Here is a 15,039-nt window from a genome sequence, read left to right as displayed (position 1 = left end):
GGGTGGCGGCGGGAACGTTCTCCGGGCCCAGCTTGAGGTGTGCAGGCTCTGCCCCGTCGGTGCAATCCCGCCTGGTGGCCTTCCTCTCCAGCGGCCACAGGTCCGCTCTGGCCAGGGCGGCGCCTGGAACCCGCTGCGCAAAGAACGGCCCGAAGGGCAGGGCCGCGATGCGGCTCCACTGCAGACACAGCACCTGAGCGACGTGGACCGTGGACCGTGTGTTTATGTAGAAAAAGTGCACAGAGCAGTGAGGGGGCGGGGAGGGGAGCGCCCGGCCTGGAGCCCCCTGCAGCGGGGCTCCCTGGGGTGGGAGCCAGCGAAGGGCTCGGAGGGATGCTGGTCGGCGCACGTCCCACGCCGGGGCGCGTGGCTGTGGGATCGGCCGGGCCTTTCCTGAACTTGCCCTCGGAGGACGCGGAGTAAGGTACCTGGGGGCGTCTCTCCTGCGGGCGGTGCACACAGGGTGGGGTGAGGGGAGCCCCAAGATCCGAGAGCGTGGCCTTGGGGCGGGCACAGCACCGGTTGTGGTGGGGGGGGGGGCGCGTTTGGGGAGGGTCAGCCGAAGAGCTTGAGGAAGCAGGGCTGGCAGTAGGGCTTGCCGGCGCGCTCCTGGAAGGAGCCCTTGGTGAGCGCGCGCAGGCAGAAGGTGCAGGTGAAGTGGTCCGGGTGGAAGCGCCGGCCCAGGGCCGACACGCAGCGGCCGGTCACCGGGAGGCCACACGTGGCGCACAGCGAGCCGCGCCGCGCGTGGAAATGGTTCTCGCACAGCGGGCGGCCCTCGTGCTCGAAGAAGCTGCCCGCAGAGAAGGGCGCGAAGCACTCCTGGGGACGGGGAAGGGGCAGGCAGAACCTCGCACCCGACGCCTCGCTCGAGGAACCGAACCACCCCGCTCGGCCCGGGACCGTTCAGCCGGGGACCCCGCAGCCCTGCCGAGGGGAAGCCCCGCCTCGGAGCAGCCCGCCCAGGACGTGGCCCCGCCCCGCTTCCCCAGGCCCCGCCCCGCTGCCCGTGGCCCCGCCCCGCTGCCCCAGGCCCCGCCCCCAGCGCGCACCCTGCAGACGAAGCAGTCGGGGTGCCAGAGCGCGCTGAGCGCCGAGATGTAGTTGTCCAGGATGGGGCCCTGGCAGCCCTGGCAGCGCGGGGCGAACAGCTGCAGGAAGTCCCGGCGGCAGTAGGGGCGGCCCTCGCGCTCGTGGAAACCTGGGGGCGGGACGGAGCGGGCTGGAGGAAAGCGGTGCGGGCGCCCCAAGACCTACGAGGCGTGAAACGGCGGGGCCCGCGGAGGGGCAGTCCGTCCGAGTGAGCAGGAGAGAGAGGGACAAGGTCTGGGGCGCGGCAGAGCGGAAGGGGATGGATGGGAACCCCCGTGTTCAGGGGTGGGGACCCGACGAGAGCAGGAAAAAACTCATAGCCCAAGGACTGAGGAGGACTTAGTGGCTGGAAAGGCTGCGAGGCGGGATGTCCAGCAGACCCATGGCTTCCAGGTGGGAGGCACGCTCACCCTCCTCTCCGAAGGGCTCCCCGCAGCTGACGCAGCAGAAATGCTCCGGGTGCCAGTGGGTGCCCAGGGCAGTAACCATCTTCTGTAGGAAATGAAAGTGGACACTGGTATGACCCTCCATCCCTTCTCCCCTCCCCCTCCCACCCTGGACCTCGGTGAGTGGGTTGAAGTCTGAGTTAAGGCCACGGAGACCTAAGGAGGAACTTGGGGTCAAAGAGAGAGGGGAAGAGGCCAAGGGGCAGGGCCAGGGGGTAGGGGTGTAGGGGGCGGGGGGAGGGGTGGGGCTGGAGGGAGGGGACAGGAGTGGATGAAGCCCATCTCCCGGCCGCTTGGGTGAGAAGCGCTAGCCTGTGGGTCAGGCAGGGCTCACATGTCGAATGGGTTGATTGCAGAGGCCGCATCGCGGGGAGAAGCGCTCGAAGTAGCACTCAGGGCAGAAGGGGGCTCCATCCTTTTCGAAAAAGCTGCTGCCTCCCAGGGCGGTGGAACAGCCACTACAAACGAAGTGCTCAGGGTGCCAAGCGCGCCCCAGTGCAGTCACCACCTGCGAGTCGGGGTCGAGGCCAGGGTCAGAGTGGCCCTTCGGCCACCATGTCCCCAGGGAGCCAAGGTTTACATGGCACTTTTCAAGTCACTGCGGCTGTAGGTGATGGAGATGCAGCCCAGGTGCTCCAGCACAGGGCCTGGGGCCCACAATGCTCTTTAGGAGCCCACGAAAGTGTTGTAATTTCTTTTAAAATCAGAAGGGAGAAAATGAGCTACAAGAAAACTGTTTCATCGATAATATTAATATATTCCTCTTTAAACTAACACAGTCATAAAGTACAATGTTTACTATTTTTTAATGGAGGAAGGGACCTATGAAGGCAAACGTGGGTAAGGCCCCCGAAAGTCATAATGCCACCTGCTCTGCTCGGGTCGGGAATTCTGGGATGCAAGCAGGGCACTTTATCTGTCAGGAGGATCTACGTCAGTGGTTCTCAACCTTCTGGCCCTTTAAATACAGCTCCTCATGCTGTGACCCAACCATAAAATTATTTTCGTTGCTACTTCATAACTGTAATGTTGCTACTGTTATGAATCGTCATGTAAATATCTGATATGCAGGATGGTCTTAGGCGACCTCTGTGAAAGGGTGGTTCGACCGTCAAAGGGGTTGCAACCCACAGTCTGAGAACTGCTGGCATAGGAGGCTACAATAAGTGGTAGCTGGGTTGAAATTCTCACCCTGCCCCTTACTTGCTGTGTGAGTCCGAGCTTCAGTTTCGTCATTCATAAAATATGCATAACAATAACACCCACTTTCCGGGGTTACTGATTTAAAGGGGACAGCACAGAGGCTGGTGCTCAGTGAAGACCGGTCTGTGGGTCTCCACCTCACAGAGCTGCACTTACTTGCCCAGCGATGGGTTTGTTGCAGGAGCCACAGAGGCCCTTGGCCTGGGTGGGAATGCCACGGCGGCTGAGGTCGGACTGCAGCAGCCCCAGCATGGTGTCTAGGCTGCCCTTGCTTGCAGGCCCCGGTGGGGATGGGGAGCCCTCGTTCACGGAGCTTGGCACCGGTGTCTGGGTTGGCCCAGGAGCTGGAAGCTACAACAGGGAGGATGTGAGTTGAGTCAGCAAGGCAACAGATGTGGGAAGGTCTAGAATGGGTTAGGGAGCCACAAAACCACATTGGCCCACCCTGCTGCCTGACTCACATGGTTCTGGACTCGGAAGTCAGAGAGTGAGGCCATCAGTCTGTCCAGCTCCAGGGTGGCCGAGGTGGCCGAAGGCTTTGGGAGAACAGGGGATGGGCTGGGAGGTCTATGAAGAACAATGTGTGTCAGCTCAGAGCCTCCCAGAGCAACGCTCCCCCCAGTCACTCAGGCATCCAAGACCAATCGCCTCTCTCAGACCTGACAACTGTGCCAAACTCACAGGCTGGGCCTTTTCTTGTCCTCAGACTGGTCCTCCTTCTGCTCCCCGGCGGTCTCCTTGCTAGATGGGAACTGAGACATTATTTCATCTGTAGAGAGGAGAGAAGGGCAGTGGGCACAGGGCCTGCTCTCCGCACCCTCCCACGTAAGGCTTTGTGTCCCTTTAGCTGCTACTCCGGGAAATCTATGCCCCTTCATCTCTGCCCTGCCCTGCCCTGCCCCAGCCCCTCAAGGCCTGTTTCAGGAACCATGGTACCTGTGATGTTGAACTGAGTAGCATTAAGTTCCTGAAGCAACCGGTCTAGCTCACACAGTCCCGTGCCCAGGACACCGCTGGAAGAGGAGAATGGAGGAGCCGCAGGAGCCGCAGGCTTTGGGGACTGAGGCTTGCATACCGTGCTGGGGAACAGGGTGGGAGCTTGGGTTCAGGGTGGGGAATCGAAGACTCCTCACCTGAGTTTCAATTGGCTTCCCCATCCCCCAGTTCTCAGGCCGCTTACCTGTATAGATGGTCCTTGTCCCCAGAGGCTCCAGAAGACTCCCCAGTCCCCATCTACAGAGAGACGGACACGTGTGCGGGGTGATCGACCAGTACCTCGCCTCACTCGGGCCCAGACTCCCCCAGCCTTGGCCAGACTGGCCCTAGTGGTTGCCCTGGTCCACAGCATCTGATCTCACCTGTGGCTGGTGGCCATAGGGCAGGGGAGACGTTAGGGGCTCTGGGGACCGCTCTTTTGGAGCCCCTGACCGCGGCATGTGTGAGGTGGTGGTCTCCAGGTCAGAGAGCAGGGCATCTGCAGGGAGGCCGTCAAGGTGAGAAGTTGAGAGGTCAAGGTTAGGGCCGAGACAGGGCCTTAAGATATCAAAGGATAAGGCTTCCAAGTGGGCAGTATTTGAGGACAGAAGCCAGTATTAAGAAGGAAACACAAGGCCAGACCAAGGCAGAGAAGTGGAAGGGTAGTAAGGAATATATTTGACCAGAATAGCCCAATGGCTCATCCTGGGAGCCATGCACAAACCCAGCCGTCTGATTTTTTTTTTTTCTTAAAATCTTCCCTAATGCAGTCAGAATTGGCTCTTTACTGAAGCCAAAGTTGACTCCACCCCAAATTGCTCAATTGGCTACATGCCTGGCACCCAGCCTTCTGATTGGACGCTCTTTGCCACGCCCACTAATTCCTCCCCGGACCTAGCCCCGCCCACTCAGCGCTGGCTCACCTCCAGGCCCCAGTGGGTCCCACCCTATGCACCTCATTGGTGAGTCTGCAGGGACCTGCTTTCTGATTGGCTTATTCTCCACAGTACCAGTGCCCGCTACCCCTACTGAACAGCACCCCCTATTGCAGGGTGCTGGAACCCCTTCTGTCTCACAGTTGGAGGGCACAGCCTTCCAGCCCCAGTTCCCACAGATAGGGAGTACAAAATTCCACCTCCTTCCACCCGACACCACTACCACTCCACCCCACCCCACCCCCATCCCCTTTCCCTTCCAGAACCCAGCAGTCCCTGCCCCCTCACTCTTCACCTAGAGCACCCTGAACCTCTCCGGGCACCTACCAAACTTAGGGACCCTTAACTCTTTCCTCCCCCAAACCCCGGGGCAGGCCCCTTTCTTTTCCAGAACTTGATGTCAAAGCCTCCCTTTCCTCTCTACTTTCCCAGTCCCGGACCCAAGACCCCTCCAACCCCTCCCATCCCAGAGCCCCTGAGCCCCGGCGCCCGCGGGCAGGCACGCACCTCCCGGCGCGTCCGCAGCTGGGGATGGAGGGGCAGGGAGAGGAAGGAGTGAGGGAGCGTCTGGCCCGGGAAAGGCAGGAAGGGAGCGGCAGGAAGGGGGACGTGGAGTCGGAAAGGAGGCGCGGGCTGAGAGCAGAAGCGAGAAGACAGGAGGCAGGATGAGGAGATGCCGGGGAGGGCCGGGGGGCTCCAGGATGGGGAAGCGGGTCCAGAGGTCGATGCAGGGCTGGGCACAAGGGGACCCGGACCCCACTCACCCAGGTCCTCCATGGTGGGGCACAGGCGGACCACGCTGGGCTTGCAGGGCGGGGGCCGTGTCCGGTGGGGGCGGAGGGCGGTGGGGGGGTGGGGAGGACGTCCGGGAGCTGGAGGCCCAGCCGTGACCATGTAAGGAAGCCGGGATCCGTTGGGATGGGGCTGGAGGGAAAGGTGGGGGGCAATGAAGGGGAGAATCCTGGGTGGGGGCGTGTAAGGGAGGGAGGGCTGCGGTCCACGCAGGCCCAGCCCGCCTGCCTGCTTGCGGGGAGGCAGCCACACCCCAGCCTTGGCCTCAGCTGCAGGGAGCCCCAGGCGGCCACAGCCACAGTCGGAGAAGTGGCTCTTGCAGACCATGCCCGGATCGTCCGCCCAGCGCGACTCTCAGACACAAACCGAGGCCCCCAAGCAGACACCTCTCAAAGTTAGCTCCCCGAGTCTCAGACAGAGCCCCCTGCCACCCAGGCCTTTCCTGAGAGACTTGCTCCGGGCAGAATATGGGGACTGGAACAGAAATGATGTTCTAAAGCTCAGGCAGATCCCAGGTTCAGAGACTTTCCCTTAGAGACCCAGACAAACAATGACATAAACAGAGACCCCAAAAGGCACAATACTAAACACAAAGAAATCTCTCAGACACAGAGACAGACACGATGAACCCTCCTCAGACGGTAAAGCAGGACCTTTCCTCCAAGACTTGAAAACAGACATACAGTTGAACTGAAACCCAGGCCCCTGCAGACTGAGAAAACACTCCCAGGCAGCCGGACCCCAGCCCGCCTTCAAGACAAAGCCCTTCCCCAAAAGGGTGGCGGCCCAGACCTGTCCCAAAAGAAGCCCTTCCCAAGATACCGATGAACACAGTGAAGAAAGCAAGATGCAAACTCCAGCCAGCCACAAAGGAACAAGAAGCCTTCCTTGGACTGAGACCCTGAGAAATTAAGATTGAAACAAGCCCAGCCAGCATGGCTCAATGGTTGAGCATCGACTTATGAACCAGGAGATTACAGTTCAATTTTGGTCAGGGCATATGCCTGGGTTGTGGGCTCGATATCCAGTAGGGGGCATGCAGGAGGCAGCTGACCAATGATTCTCTCTCATCATTGATGTTTCTCTCTCTCTCTCTATCTCTCTCTCTGTCCCTTCCTCTCTAAAATCAATAAAAAATTGCCGAAACCGGTTTGGCTCAGTGGATAGAGCATCAGCCTGCGGACTGAAAGGTCCCAGGTTCGATTCCGGTCAAGGGCATGTACCTGGGTTGCGGGCACATCCCCAGTAGGAGATGTGCAGGAGGCAGCTGATCCGATGTTTCTCTCTCACCGATGTTTCTAACTCTCTATCTCTCTCCCTTCCTCTCTGTAAAAAATCAATAAAATATATTTAAAAAAAAATAATAAAATCAATAAAAAATTTTTTGGAAAGATTGAAATGAGACATTCTGTAGTTGGTATAGACAGACACAATGGTGCTGCAGCCACTGGACTGTGGGTCCCAATCCAGACCTGAGCACTTCAGTCTTCAAGGCCTTTAGCAGGCCACATGAGCTGCTGTGCCCACCACCATGCCACGAAAGAATGGGTTTCCTCTCATTGCATTTACAAGATATATTGATAGCATCATTGCAAATTATTCCATACAAAATGGTTGCTTTGTTGGGTGGAGAGAGTATTTGATATTTCACATAGGCTTTGATTTTTATTTTTTAGGCTTTGATTTATATGTGTAGTTTTAATTATTATTTTTTAAAAATTTTATTTTTATTGATTTCAGAGAAGAAGGGAGAGGGCGAGAGAAACATCAATGATGATAGAGAATCATTGATCAGCTGCCCCCTGCACATCCCCTACTAGGGATCGAGCCCACAACCTGGGTGTATGGCCTGACTGGGAATCGAACCGTGACCTCCTGGTTCATAGGTCGTTGCTCAACCATTGAGCCACACCAGCCGGCCTATTATTTACTAGGGGCCTGGTGCACGAAGATTCGTGCATTGGGGGTGGGTCCTTCAGCCTGACCTGCACCCTCTCCAATCTGGGAGCCCTCACGGGAACCCTCTCCAACCAGGGAGTTTCTGTCTGTCTTTGCAATCATATGAGCAAATTGTCTGAGACCCCCAGCCCAGCTTGGTTTGTTGCTCACAGAATAATAGAGGCATTTTTTTTCTTTGCTTCATTGGTGGAGATTTCCTGGAAGTTTTAGGATATCTTCCCTTTAATTTTTCCTAGACACTCTGATTTTACTTATGTCTCTCACCTTTGCTTTCCCTCCATCCCCCACTGCAACAGTAACTTGCTCCAGGCTCACTTTGCTTTAGATCTGTCTGCCACCAGAACTACAATTCCCAGCATTCCTGGTGCTCCCCGCACTCTAGGTTTTCCCTTCCTGCTCTGTCTCCATTCCACGGCCTCCCACATTGCCATGTTCCCCCAAGCTGCCAGCTCTCCCGCTCTGCTCTCCGCTGGGTGCCTGTGTATGCAAATGAGCCCACCATTTTTGCTGGGTTAATTTGCATATTCACTCCTGATTGGCTGATGAGCATAGCAAAGGGACAGTTAAAGAGAGAGAGGGAAGGAAGGGAAGAGAGAGAAACATTGATGTGAGAGAGACACATTGATTTGTTGCCTCCTTGCACGTGCCCCAACCAGGGCCAGGTATCAAACCTGCTACCCTTCAATGTGTGGGCCAATGCTCTAACCACTGATCACACCAGACAAGGCTGTCATTTTTATTTAAAATGTTAACTTCTTACAGTGCACACCTTTTTGGATGTGGAATGGAGGTATACAATGCTGTTGTAGATGGAGTAAATGCTTAAAACAAGACTAACAAGGGTAGAATAGGGTACAATCCTTGTTTTAAACTGTAATTCAGAAAAAATATAATAAGAATCATGGTGCCATAGATAGTTCTCGATGGTGCAGTTGAATATCCAACTCCAAAGTTTTAATCCCAACCCCAGAAGGCTGGGCTCTTCTCCATCTCGCAGGGCCCTCGGTCTCGGCTTCTCACTCCTGAGTCTGCAGCCCATCGTCCTGGGGCCCAGTTCCATCCTCTCGTCGGTCCTCAGTGGTGACTCCTGCTTAGCCTCCTCCCCGTGCCACTCTGAGGGAGGCCTTCTTCTTGCCAATTCGTTCTTGGGTCCCCTCTGAGGGGATATCAAGAGTCTAGGCTGGGACCCCTGCTCCCCACTTCAACTCCCATCACCACAGCCAGAAAAGCCTCAGTCAGGGGACCTGCTTCCTCGCCTGCTGCCTCCACCAGCTCCACTAAGGCCAGAGCCCGCTTCCGTGTGCACTGCCCCGGCCCCAGGACCCAGCGTGCACAGTGGACAGCCATCCGGGGCCGGCCCAGGCGGAGTACCTCACCCATTGACTCTAGGCTACCTTGGGATCCCAGGTGGATACGGCCCACAGCCTCTTCCAGTTCCTCCTCCAGCCCAGGCAGCAGGAAACGGCCAGCAGCCTCCAGTGCCTCCTCAGCCTCTGAGCCCAGCAGGGGCTGGCCTGGCGGGGGAATGGGCCCCAGGGCTGCCCCACAGCCCCGGCAGCCATGCAGGTGATGCATGATAGGCCAGGCTGCACTGGGTGATAGGTCTCGAAGAGGTACCAGGTCCATCTGGGCTTCAGCAAAGCTGCCAGCTAGCAGGGCCCGGAAGAAAGGGGAGGCAGCAGATGAGGCAGCTCGCTGGGCGGGGAGCCGGAGGCCTGAGTCCAGGAGGAAGTGCAGATCCGGGGCTGGGATGGGAGCTGGGCCCAGCAGAGGTTCATAGTGGCAAGGGGAGGGTGGGTCTAGGTCCAAGGGGGTTGCAGGTGGCGGAGCTGGGCTCACAGTGGGAGACACCAGGCTGTGGAGGCAGGAAAGGGAGTCTGCAGCAAAGAAGAGGAAGAGCGGGTGCGGGGCTGGCCGCGTCAGCGCCGAGAGGAGGAGTCGGAGGCCGCCCTGGTCCAGAAGTAGCCGGCGCCACAGAGAGGGCTTCCTATGGGGAGAAAGAGAATCTCTCAGAAGGGGGAAAAGGTGCGACTGGGCAAGAGCAACCTTGCTCCCCTGGCTCCTGCAAGGCACCCCCATCCTCCTCACCGACAGATGAAGGGCAAGGTCAGTGCACAGGCCACACGGTCCTCGGGACTCCCGGAGAGCAGCAGGTGAGTGAGGGCCCCCACTCCGAAGGGCGACTCCGCCTGCACCGTCAGGTTCTGCAGTAGCATTTCACCTGCAGGGATGGGCAGAGTGGGCCATGGTGGGAGCTGGTGTCCAAGATTGGGGCGGGAGGAGTAGCACAGGCTTCCGGGCCCCAGAAAGGAAGGTGGGTAAAACCTCAGGGCAAGAAACCAGGGCACGGGAAAGGAGGCTGACGCAGGCCCTGGAGGGATGGGGCCCAGAGACTAGGAATCGGAAGCGAGGGCAGGAAGAGGAAGTGGGATGTCAGGGAGTAAGCCAGGGCCCTCAGGGCTGAGACTGGACCCAGGAGACAGGGCAGTCCCTGGCAGTGTTGGATATGGGGGTTGGGCCTGAAAGGACATGGCGCCTGAGCCTGGGTTCACAAGTCAGTGACACCGCCGAACTGAGAGTAGATTAGGGAAGGAAATGCCGACAGGTACAATTCTAAATTGTGAGGCCCCCAAAGCCTGGGCCAGGTATGGAGCAGGACTCTGCAGGCGGGGATGGTGGAGCAGGATGGGGCGGATGGTGGGCTGAGGGCAGTGAGGGACCGAGGGGTGGTAAAGCGAGGTTCGGGGCTCACTGAAGGATAAGTGGAAGACAGAGCGGAAAGGGGCAGGGACATACCTAGCTCCCGGTGCTGGCTGCGCAGACTGGGGGGCCGGGCACGCAGCGTGGGCCAGTCGTCCGGGGCGACACCCAGCACCAGCCAGGCTCGCAGCAGCGCGGCACCATAGCTGCACACGAAGGCCTCCAGGCAGGCAGGGTTGCAGGTGAGGCGCGCCAGGATGCGCAGTGCTCGCGGGCTCGGTGGGCCCGGCGCCCTCGTCACGTAGGCCAGCAGGCCGCACAGGGCCGGGCCTGTCACCAGCGCCCCGCTTGGGTCTTGCGCCTGGGAGAAGCGTGAAAGCAGCAGCAGCGCTGGCCCCTCGCGGCCCCAAGACTCCTCGGTGGCAGGGCTGCGGCCTCGAGGCGTCCGCACCAAGGCTGGGCCCCGGGCGGGACTGGCTGCCTGGGCCTGCTCAGGGGGCGCAGGCGGTGGAGGAGGATGTGGACAGCGCTCTGGAGACCGGTCCGGAGAGATGTCTTCCGGGCCTGCGGCGTAGCCCTCAGATATCAGCCACGACCTGCGGAGGAGAGAAAGAGGAGGCTGAACTCAGAGCCAAGGCGAGGGAGCAGTCCAAAAGGAGGTGACAGAAGCCTGGAAGAGGAGGTGGCCAGAGAGGAGATAGGGGAGGAAGCGAGGGAAAACCCCAAATCATTCAGCAATGACTGCTGCCTGTCTGTGCCAAGCCCCGTTTTAGGTGTGGAGTTTGAGGAGCGATGCATACAGATGAAAGGAAGAGAAAAGAGCCGAGGGAGGGAAAAGTTGACACTGAAAACCAGGGGTGATGGTGGCCCCCACTGAGAAGGTGAGACCTGACCAAGGAGTCCAGGAGGAAGAGTGCTCCAGGCCGACAGAACCGCAGCCAAAGAGGCCCTGGGAGTCCTGCCGGTCACGAGGAGGAACCAGCCAGGAGGCCAGTGTGCAAGAGTGGAGTGGACACAGGGGGAGCCGTAGGAGATGAAGTCAGAGAGTTCACAAGACAGCTGACAGCTGCAAAGTACCCTCACTTATCCTTCACAACTGCATGGGGAAGGCATGCCTACTATCCTCCACTTTTCATGCAAAGAAGTTAACTTTCCCATGATAACTGGTGGCACCAAAATAAGAACGTGGCCTCCAGAGCACCCCATCACACCAGAGCGCCTTCCACCTTCCAGGGGACCTTGCTGGGCCCCAGAGTTCAGAGGTCCTGAGGTGGAGCCAAGGTCAAGGGGGGACGCAGGGGCGAGAAGGTGCATTTAATGGGCACTAGAAAGTGGTCATCACTGGGGAAAACAAGGGATCAGGAGTGAATAAAAGTCTTACTGAGACAGAGGGGGTGAGGGTGGTGGAGAGAGCCAGAGCAGACACAAACCCCATCCCAAAGCTCAGGGAGGGGCTCACCTGAGGCTTCGGAAGCTTCCGGCTTCTACCCGCTCAGGGGTCCGCTCCTCAGGAAAGTCCCAGGAAGCAGCTTCTTTTCCCTCTTCCTCCTCATCACCAAGCTCGCCACACAGCTGCCCGGCCAAGAGAGGTACAAGTCCCAGAGCCTGCAGCCGGCCCAGGGCCCCTGTATCATAGAGGAAGCCCACAAGGGCAGCCACGACACGAGGGTGCCAGGCGCTGGCATGAGGATCCCGCAAGAGTCCTATCAGCAGCTCCAAACCACCAGCATCCCGCAGCCGGGCTCGGTTGATGGCCTCCCGGCAAAGTAGGCACACAGCCCGCACGAGGGGCTGCTGGGAGGCTGGGCCAGCCCCACTGGGACCTCGGCGTTGCTGGAGCTCACCCAGCAGCACCTCCACACCACCAGCGTTGCCCAGGGCAGGCCGTACCAGGCCCTGGGCACACAGGTTGGCAAGGATCAGGATAGCTGACTCGCGGACTGTCCTTTTGGGATGGGAGGCTAGACTGACCAGTGGGCCTAGTCCTCCACCCAGACTTAGCTGCTCAGCACAGGCACGGGAGCAGCCTCGACTCAGCTCCAGGAGGGCACGGACTAGGGCCAAGGTCAGCGCAGGGTCTGGGGGAGCAGCCAGAAGCTCAGCCAGTGGGCGCACTGCTCCCTGCTGTGCCAGGGCCAGGCGGTGCTGGGGGGAGTCCGCCAGGTTGCGGAGGGCGCGAATCACGCTCTGCAAGCAATGTGAGTCCTGGTAGGCCGTCAGGCTCTCAATGAGGAGGGGAACAGCACCTGGAGAGGGAAGAGGAGGACATGGAATGAGCAAAGACAGAAACCCAAGCCCCTGTCCCACCCCAAGCTAACGCCACCCTCACAGCCTTCTCACCAGCAGAATGAATGTCCGCACAGCTCTCAGCTTCCATGGCCAAGTTGCCCAGAGCACGGGCTGCTCGGTTCTGGATGCTGTCTGTCTTCACACACTGAAGAATAGTCACTGCAAGAGAATTTGGCCTCTTGAGGGTTCTATTCCTTCTTGTCTCTCTCATTAACTGCCTCAAGAATGTGATCTGAGAGGGTCAGGAAAGACCTCCAGGAGAAACTAACATGGGGTTTAGAAGGTTAAATAGGTAGGGATTTAGTAGGATAATGGATTGGGGCTGTAACAGGGTATTTCAGGTTTGAAAACAGCCTTTGCAAGGGTCCAGAGGGGAGACCCAGTGTCTGCCATGACCTCATGAAAGGCTTCAATGCCAGGCCAAAGAATCAGGGTTTGAATGTGAGGGCACTGGGAGCCACATCAGGCTTTAAGAACGGGAATGGTGTGATAGAATCTGGTAGCCAGGAGAGAGAATGGATCATAGGAGGGAGGGGGAGAATAAGGCAGGGGAAGCATCAAGGAAGTTGGTGCTCGCCGAAACCGGTTTGGCTCAGTGGATAGAGCGTCGGCCTGCGGACTGAGAGGTCCCAGGTTCGATTCCGGTCAAGGGCATGTACCTTGGTTGCGGGCATATCCCCAGTGGGGGATGTGCAGGAGGCAGCTGATCGATGTTTCTCTCTCATCGATGTTTCTAACTCTCTATCTCTCTCCCTTCCTCTCTGTAAAAAATCAATAAAATATATATATATAAAAAAAAAAGAAAAGGAAGTTGGTGCAATAGTCCAGGTGAGAAAGGACAGCGGCTTAAACCAAATCAGTTACAGCACAGCCCAGGACATGGGCACAGGGCTCTGGGCACACGATGGAAGAGGGAGAGAAGTGGATGGATTCAGCAGATATTTAAAAGGCAGAATAGTGACTGAATGATGGGGGTTATATACTAGTAATAACATATTTAATTTATTGAAGACTAATTAATGTGCCAGACCTCCTGTCAAACATATTTTGGTCCATATGCATTTTATGCACATTTAAAATATATTGATGTTTCATTACCCCCAAATTTTAAGATTTTGTCAAAATTGGCATAATATTGCCTGGCCGGTGTTAATCAATGGTTGTTCAATTTCCTGTCACGGCACATGCCCGGGGTTGCGGGCTCAAGCCTCAGTAGGGGGCATGTGTGAGGCAACTGATCGATGATTCTCTCTCATCATTGATATTTCTATCTCTCTTGAAATCAATAAAACACTTTTTTAACCCGTAAAATTTCATACAGGCTACTAAGTAAACTGTATTTACAACGTTGCCACTAGGGGGCGCCAACTTAGCTGGGAAACAGAAAAGCTTGCTGTCTTGTTAGGATGTGTTAACTGCCTGTTTTTAGCTCGAAGCACCCAGTTCATGTTTAGAGTATCTGTGTTCTATATCTGTTTCATTTTCTCCCATCTCCAGTTATGCGAGGTAGCTATTACTATCCCATTGTGCAACAAGGAATCCTAGCCTCTAGGGGTCTGGCTGACTGCAGAGCCCACTTTCCTGACCACTGCATCTTCTGAGCTCTACCTCATCAAATGACAGCCCTGCACAGGGCCGGACGTTCAGGAGACACTATCTGCCATGAATCTCATAAATGCAGGGTAAAAATCATCTAAAAGTCACCAAATAATCCCTTTAGCCTCACCAGCCCAGATGCGAGGGAGATATGGCTGTAATTATTGATCTGAGAGGGCTCGAGTATAATCTGTAACCTAACGAGGCGTGAAAGCTTGAGCAGTGTGGGCACCGCGCTGTCATGACGCACGTTCTTCCAGGATACAACACAAAGAACTCAGGACGCCGCCAAAGGCCAGACAAGCTGGGGGAGTGCCTGGAAGCCTTCTAGGACGTGGAGGCGGAGCACTTACCCAAAGACAGAATGCCTCCGAGTCTGCGCACTTCAGTCCGGCACGCCCCTTCCGTACAGCAGTCGGCTAGGATGCTAAGCGCCAAGTCCAGGGTCTTGCGCAGGCGCGCAGGCGGTGAGGACGTCGACAAGGACGCAGAGGAGGGGGCGGGGCCAGGCGAAGGGGCGGGGCCATCCGAAGCCGCCGACTCGATCGACGAAGGGGAGGAGCCGGGGCCAGCCAGGGACGGGGCGGGGCCCGCTGCCGACGCTCGCCGTAGCAGCGCCAGAAGGGGGAGGAGCCCGCCGCGTGCCCGGAAGCGCTCGATTCCCCCCGCTGCCTTGATGTGGCGCGTGCGGAGAGCTAAGAGCGCACGGCCCAGGGGTGTCTCGTTGGTAGCTGTGTCCTTTGTCCCACCTAGACCCTCCCCGGCCGCCGCGGTGAGCTGCGCGAGGCAGAAAGAGAGCGAGTCCGTAGGGGTTGGTTTCGCAGCCGCCATCTTGGCTCGGGCCTAAGGCTCCGCCCCCGACTAGCCTCTGATCTGAGGGAGCGGAACTGGAAGAGAGGGACGCAGCCAAGCACCTCCTCTCTGACGCTTTTTAAATAGCGCCACCGCAGTTATTAAGCAAGTCGGAAGTTGTAGTTCTCGATCCCGGTACTCTCTTGCACAGTCGCAGAAAGCACTTCGAGTGCAGGAGTTACTTAATGGTTGCGCGAGCC

The 15,039-nt window shown here is 57.7% G+C and overlaps 2 protein-coding genes across 3 annotated transcripts; both read right to left on the bottom strand.

The window, feature by feature from the left end:
- Positions 1-205: 205 nt before the first annotated feature.
- On the bottom strand, positions 206-5,477 carry TGFB1I1 (transforming growth factor beta 1 induced transcript 1). Of its 2 annotated transcripts, none has more exons than XM_070411667.1 (11): positions 5,416-5,477; positions 4,100-4,215; positions 3,922-3,974; positions 3,678-3,820; positions 3,423-3,510; positions 3,203-3,308; positions 2,898-3,092; positions 1,873-2,046; positions 1,503-1,584; positions 1,053-1,201; positions 206-822 (listed from the first exon to the last, which is right to left on the bottom strand). In XM_070411667.1, exons 1-11 carry the CDS (start codon positions 5,426-5,428, stop codon positions 556-558), a joined length of 1,386 nt encoding a protein of 461 aa, XP_070267768.1. In that variant the 5' UTR covers positions 5,429-5,477; the 3' UTR covers positions 206-555. The 2 variants fall into 2 exon arrangements, with proteins under 2 accessions (XP_070267768.1, XP_070267769.1); XM_070411668.1 differs by lacking the exon at positions 5,416-5,477 and adding an exon at positions 5,159-5,221.
- A 2,637-nt stretch (positions 5,478-8,114) lies between these two features.
- On the bottom strand, positions 8,115-14,833 carry ARMC5 (armadillo repeat containing 5). The gene is made up of 6 exons (XM_070413627.1): positions 14,341-14,833; positions 12,443-12,550; positions 11,562-12,348; positions 10,199-10,698; positions 9,491-9,623; positions 8,115-9,389 (listed from the first exon to the last, which is right to left on the bottom strand). The coding sequence occupies exons 1-6, from the start codon at positions 14,816-14,818 to the stop codon at positions 8,570-8,572; spliced, it is 2,826 nt and encodes a 941-aa protein (XP_070269728.1). The 5' UTR covers positions 14,819-14,833; the 3' UTR covers positions 8,115-8,569.
- Positions 14,834-15,039: the final 206 nt, after the last annotated feature.

The sequence above is a fragment of the Myotis yumanensis genome, unplaced genomic scaffold (genome assembly GCF_028538775.1).
Source record: "Myotis yumanensis isolate MYYU_CA2020_CCGP unplaced genomic scaffold, mMyoYum1.0.hap1 SCAF_4, whole genome shotgun sequence".
Taxonomy (NCBI): Eukaryota; Metazoa; Chordata; class Mammalia; order Chiroptera; family Vespertilionidae; genus Myotis; species Myotis yumanensis.
The sequence above is the reverse complement of the archived record's forward strand: the minus strand, read 5'-3'. Positions and strand labels throughout refer to the sequence as shown.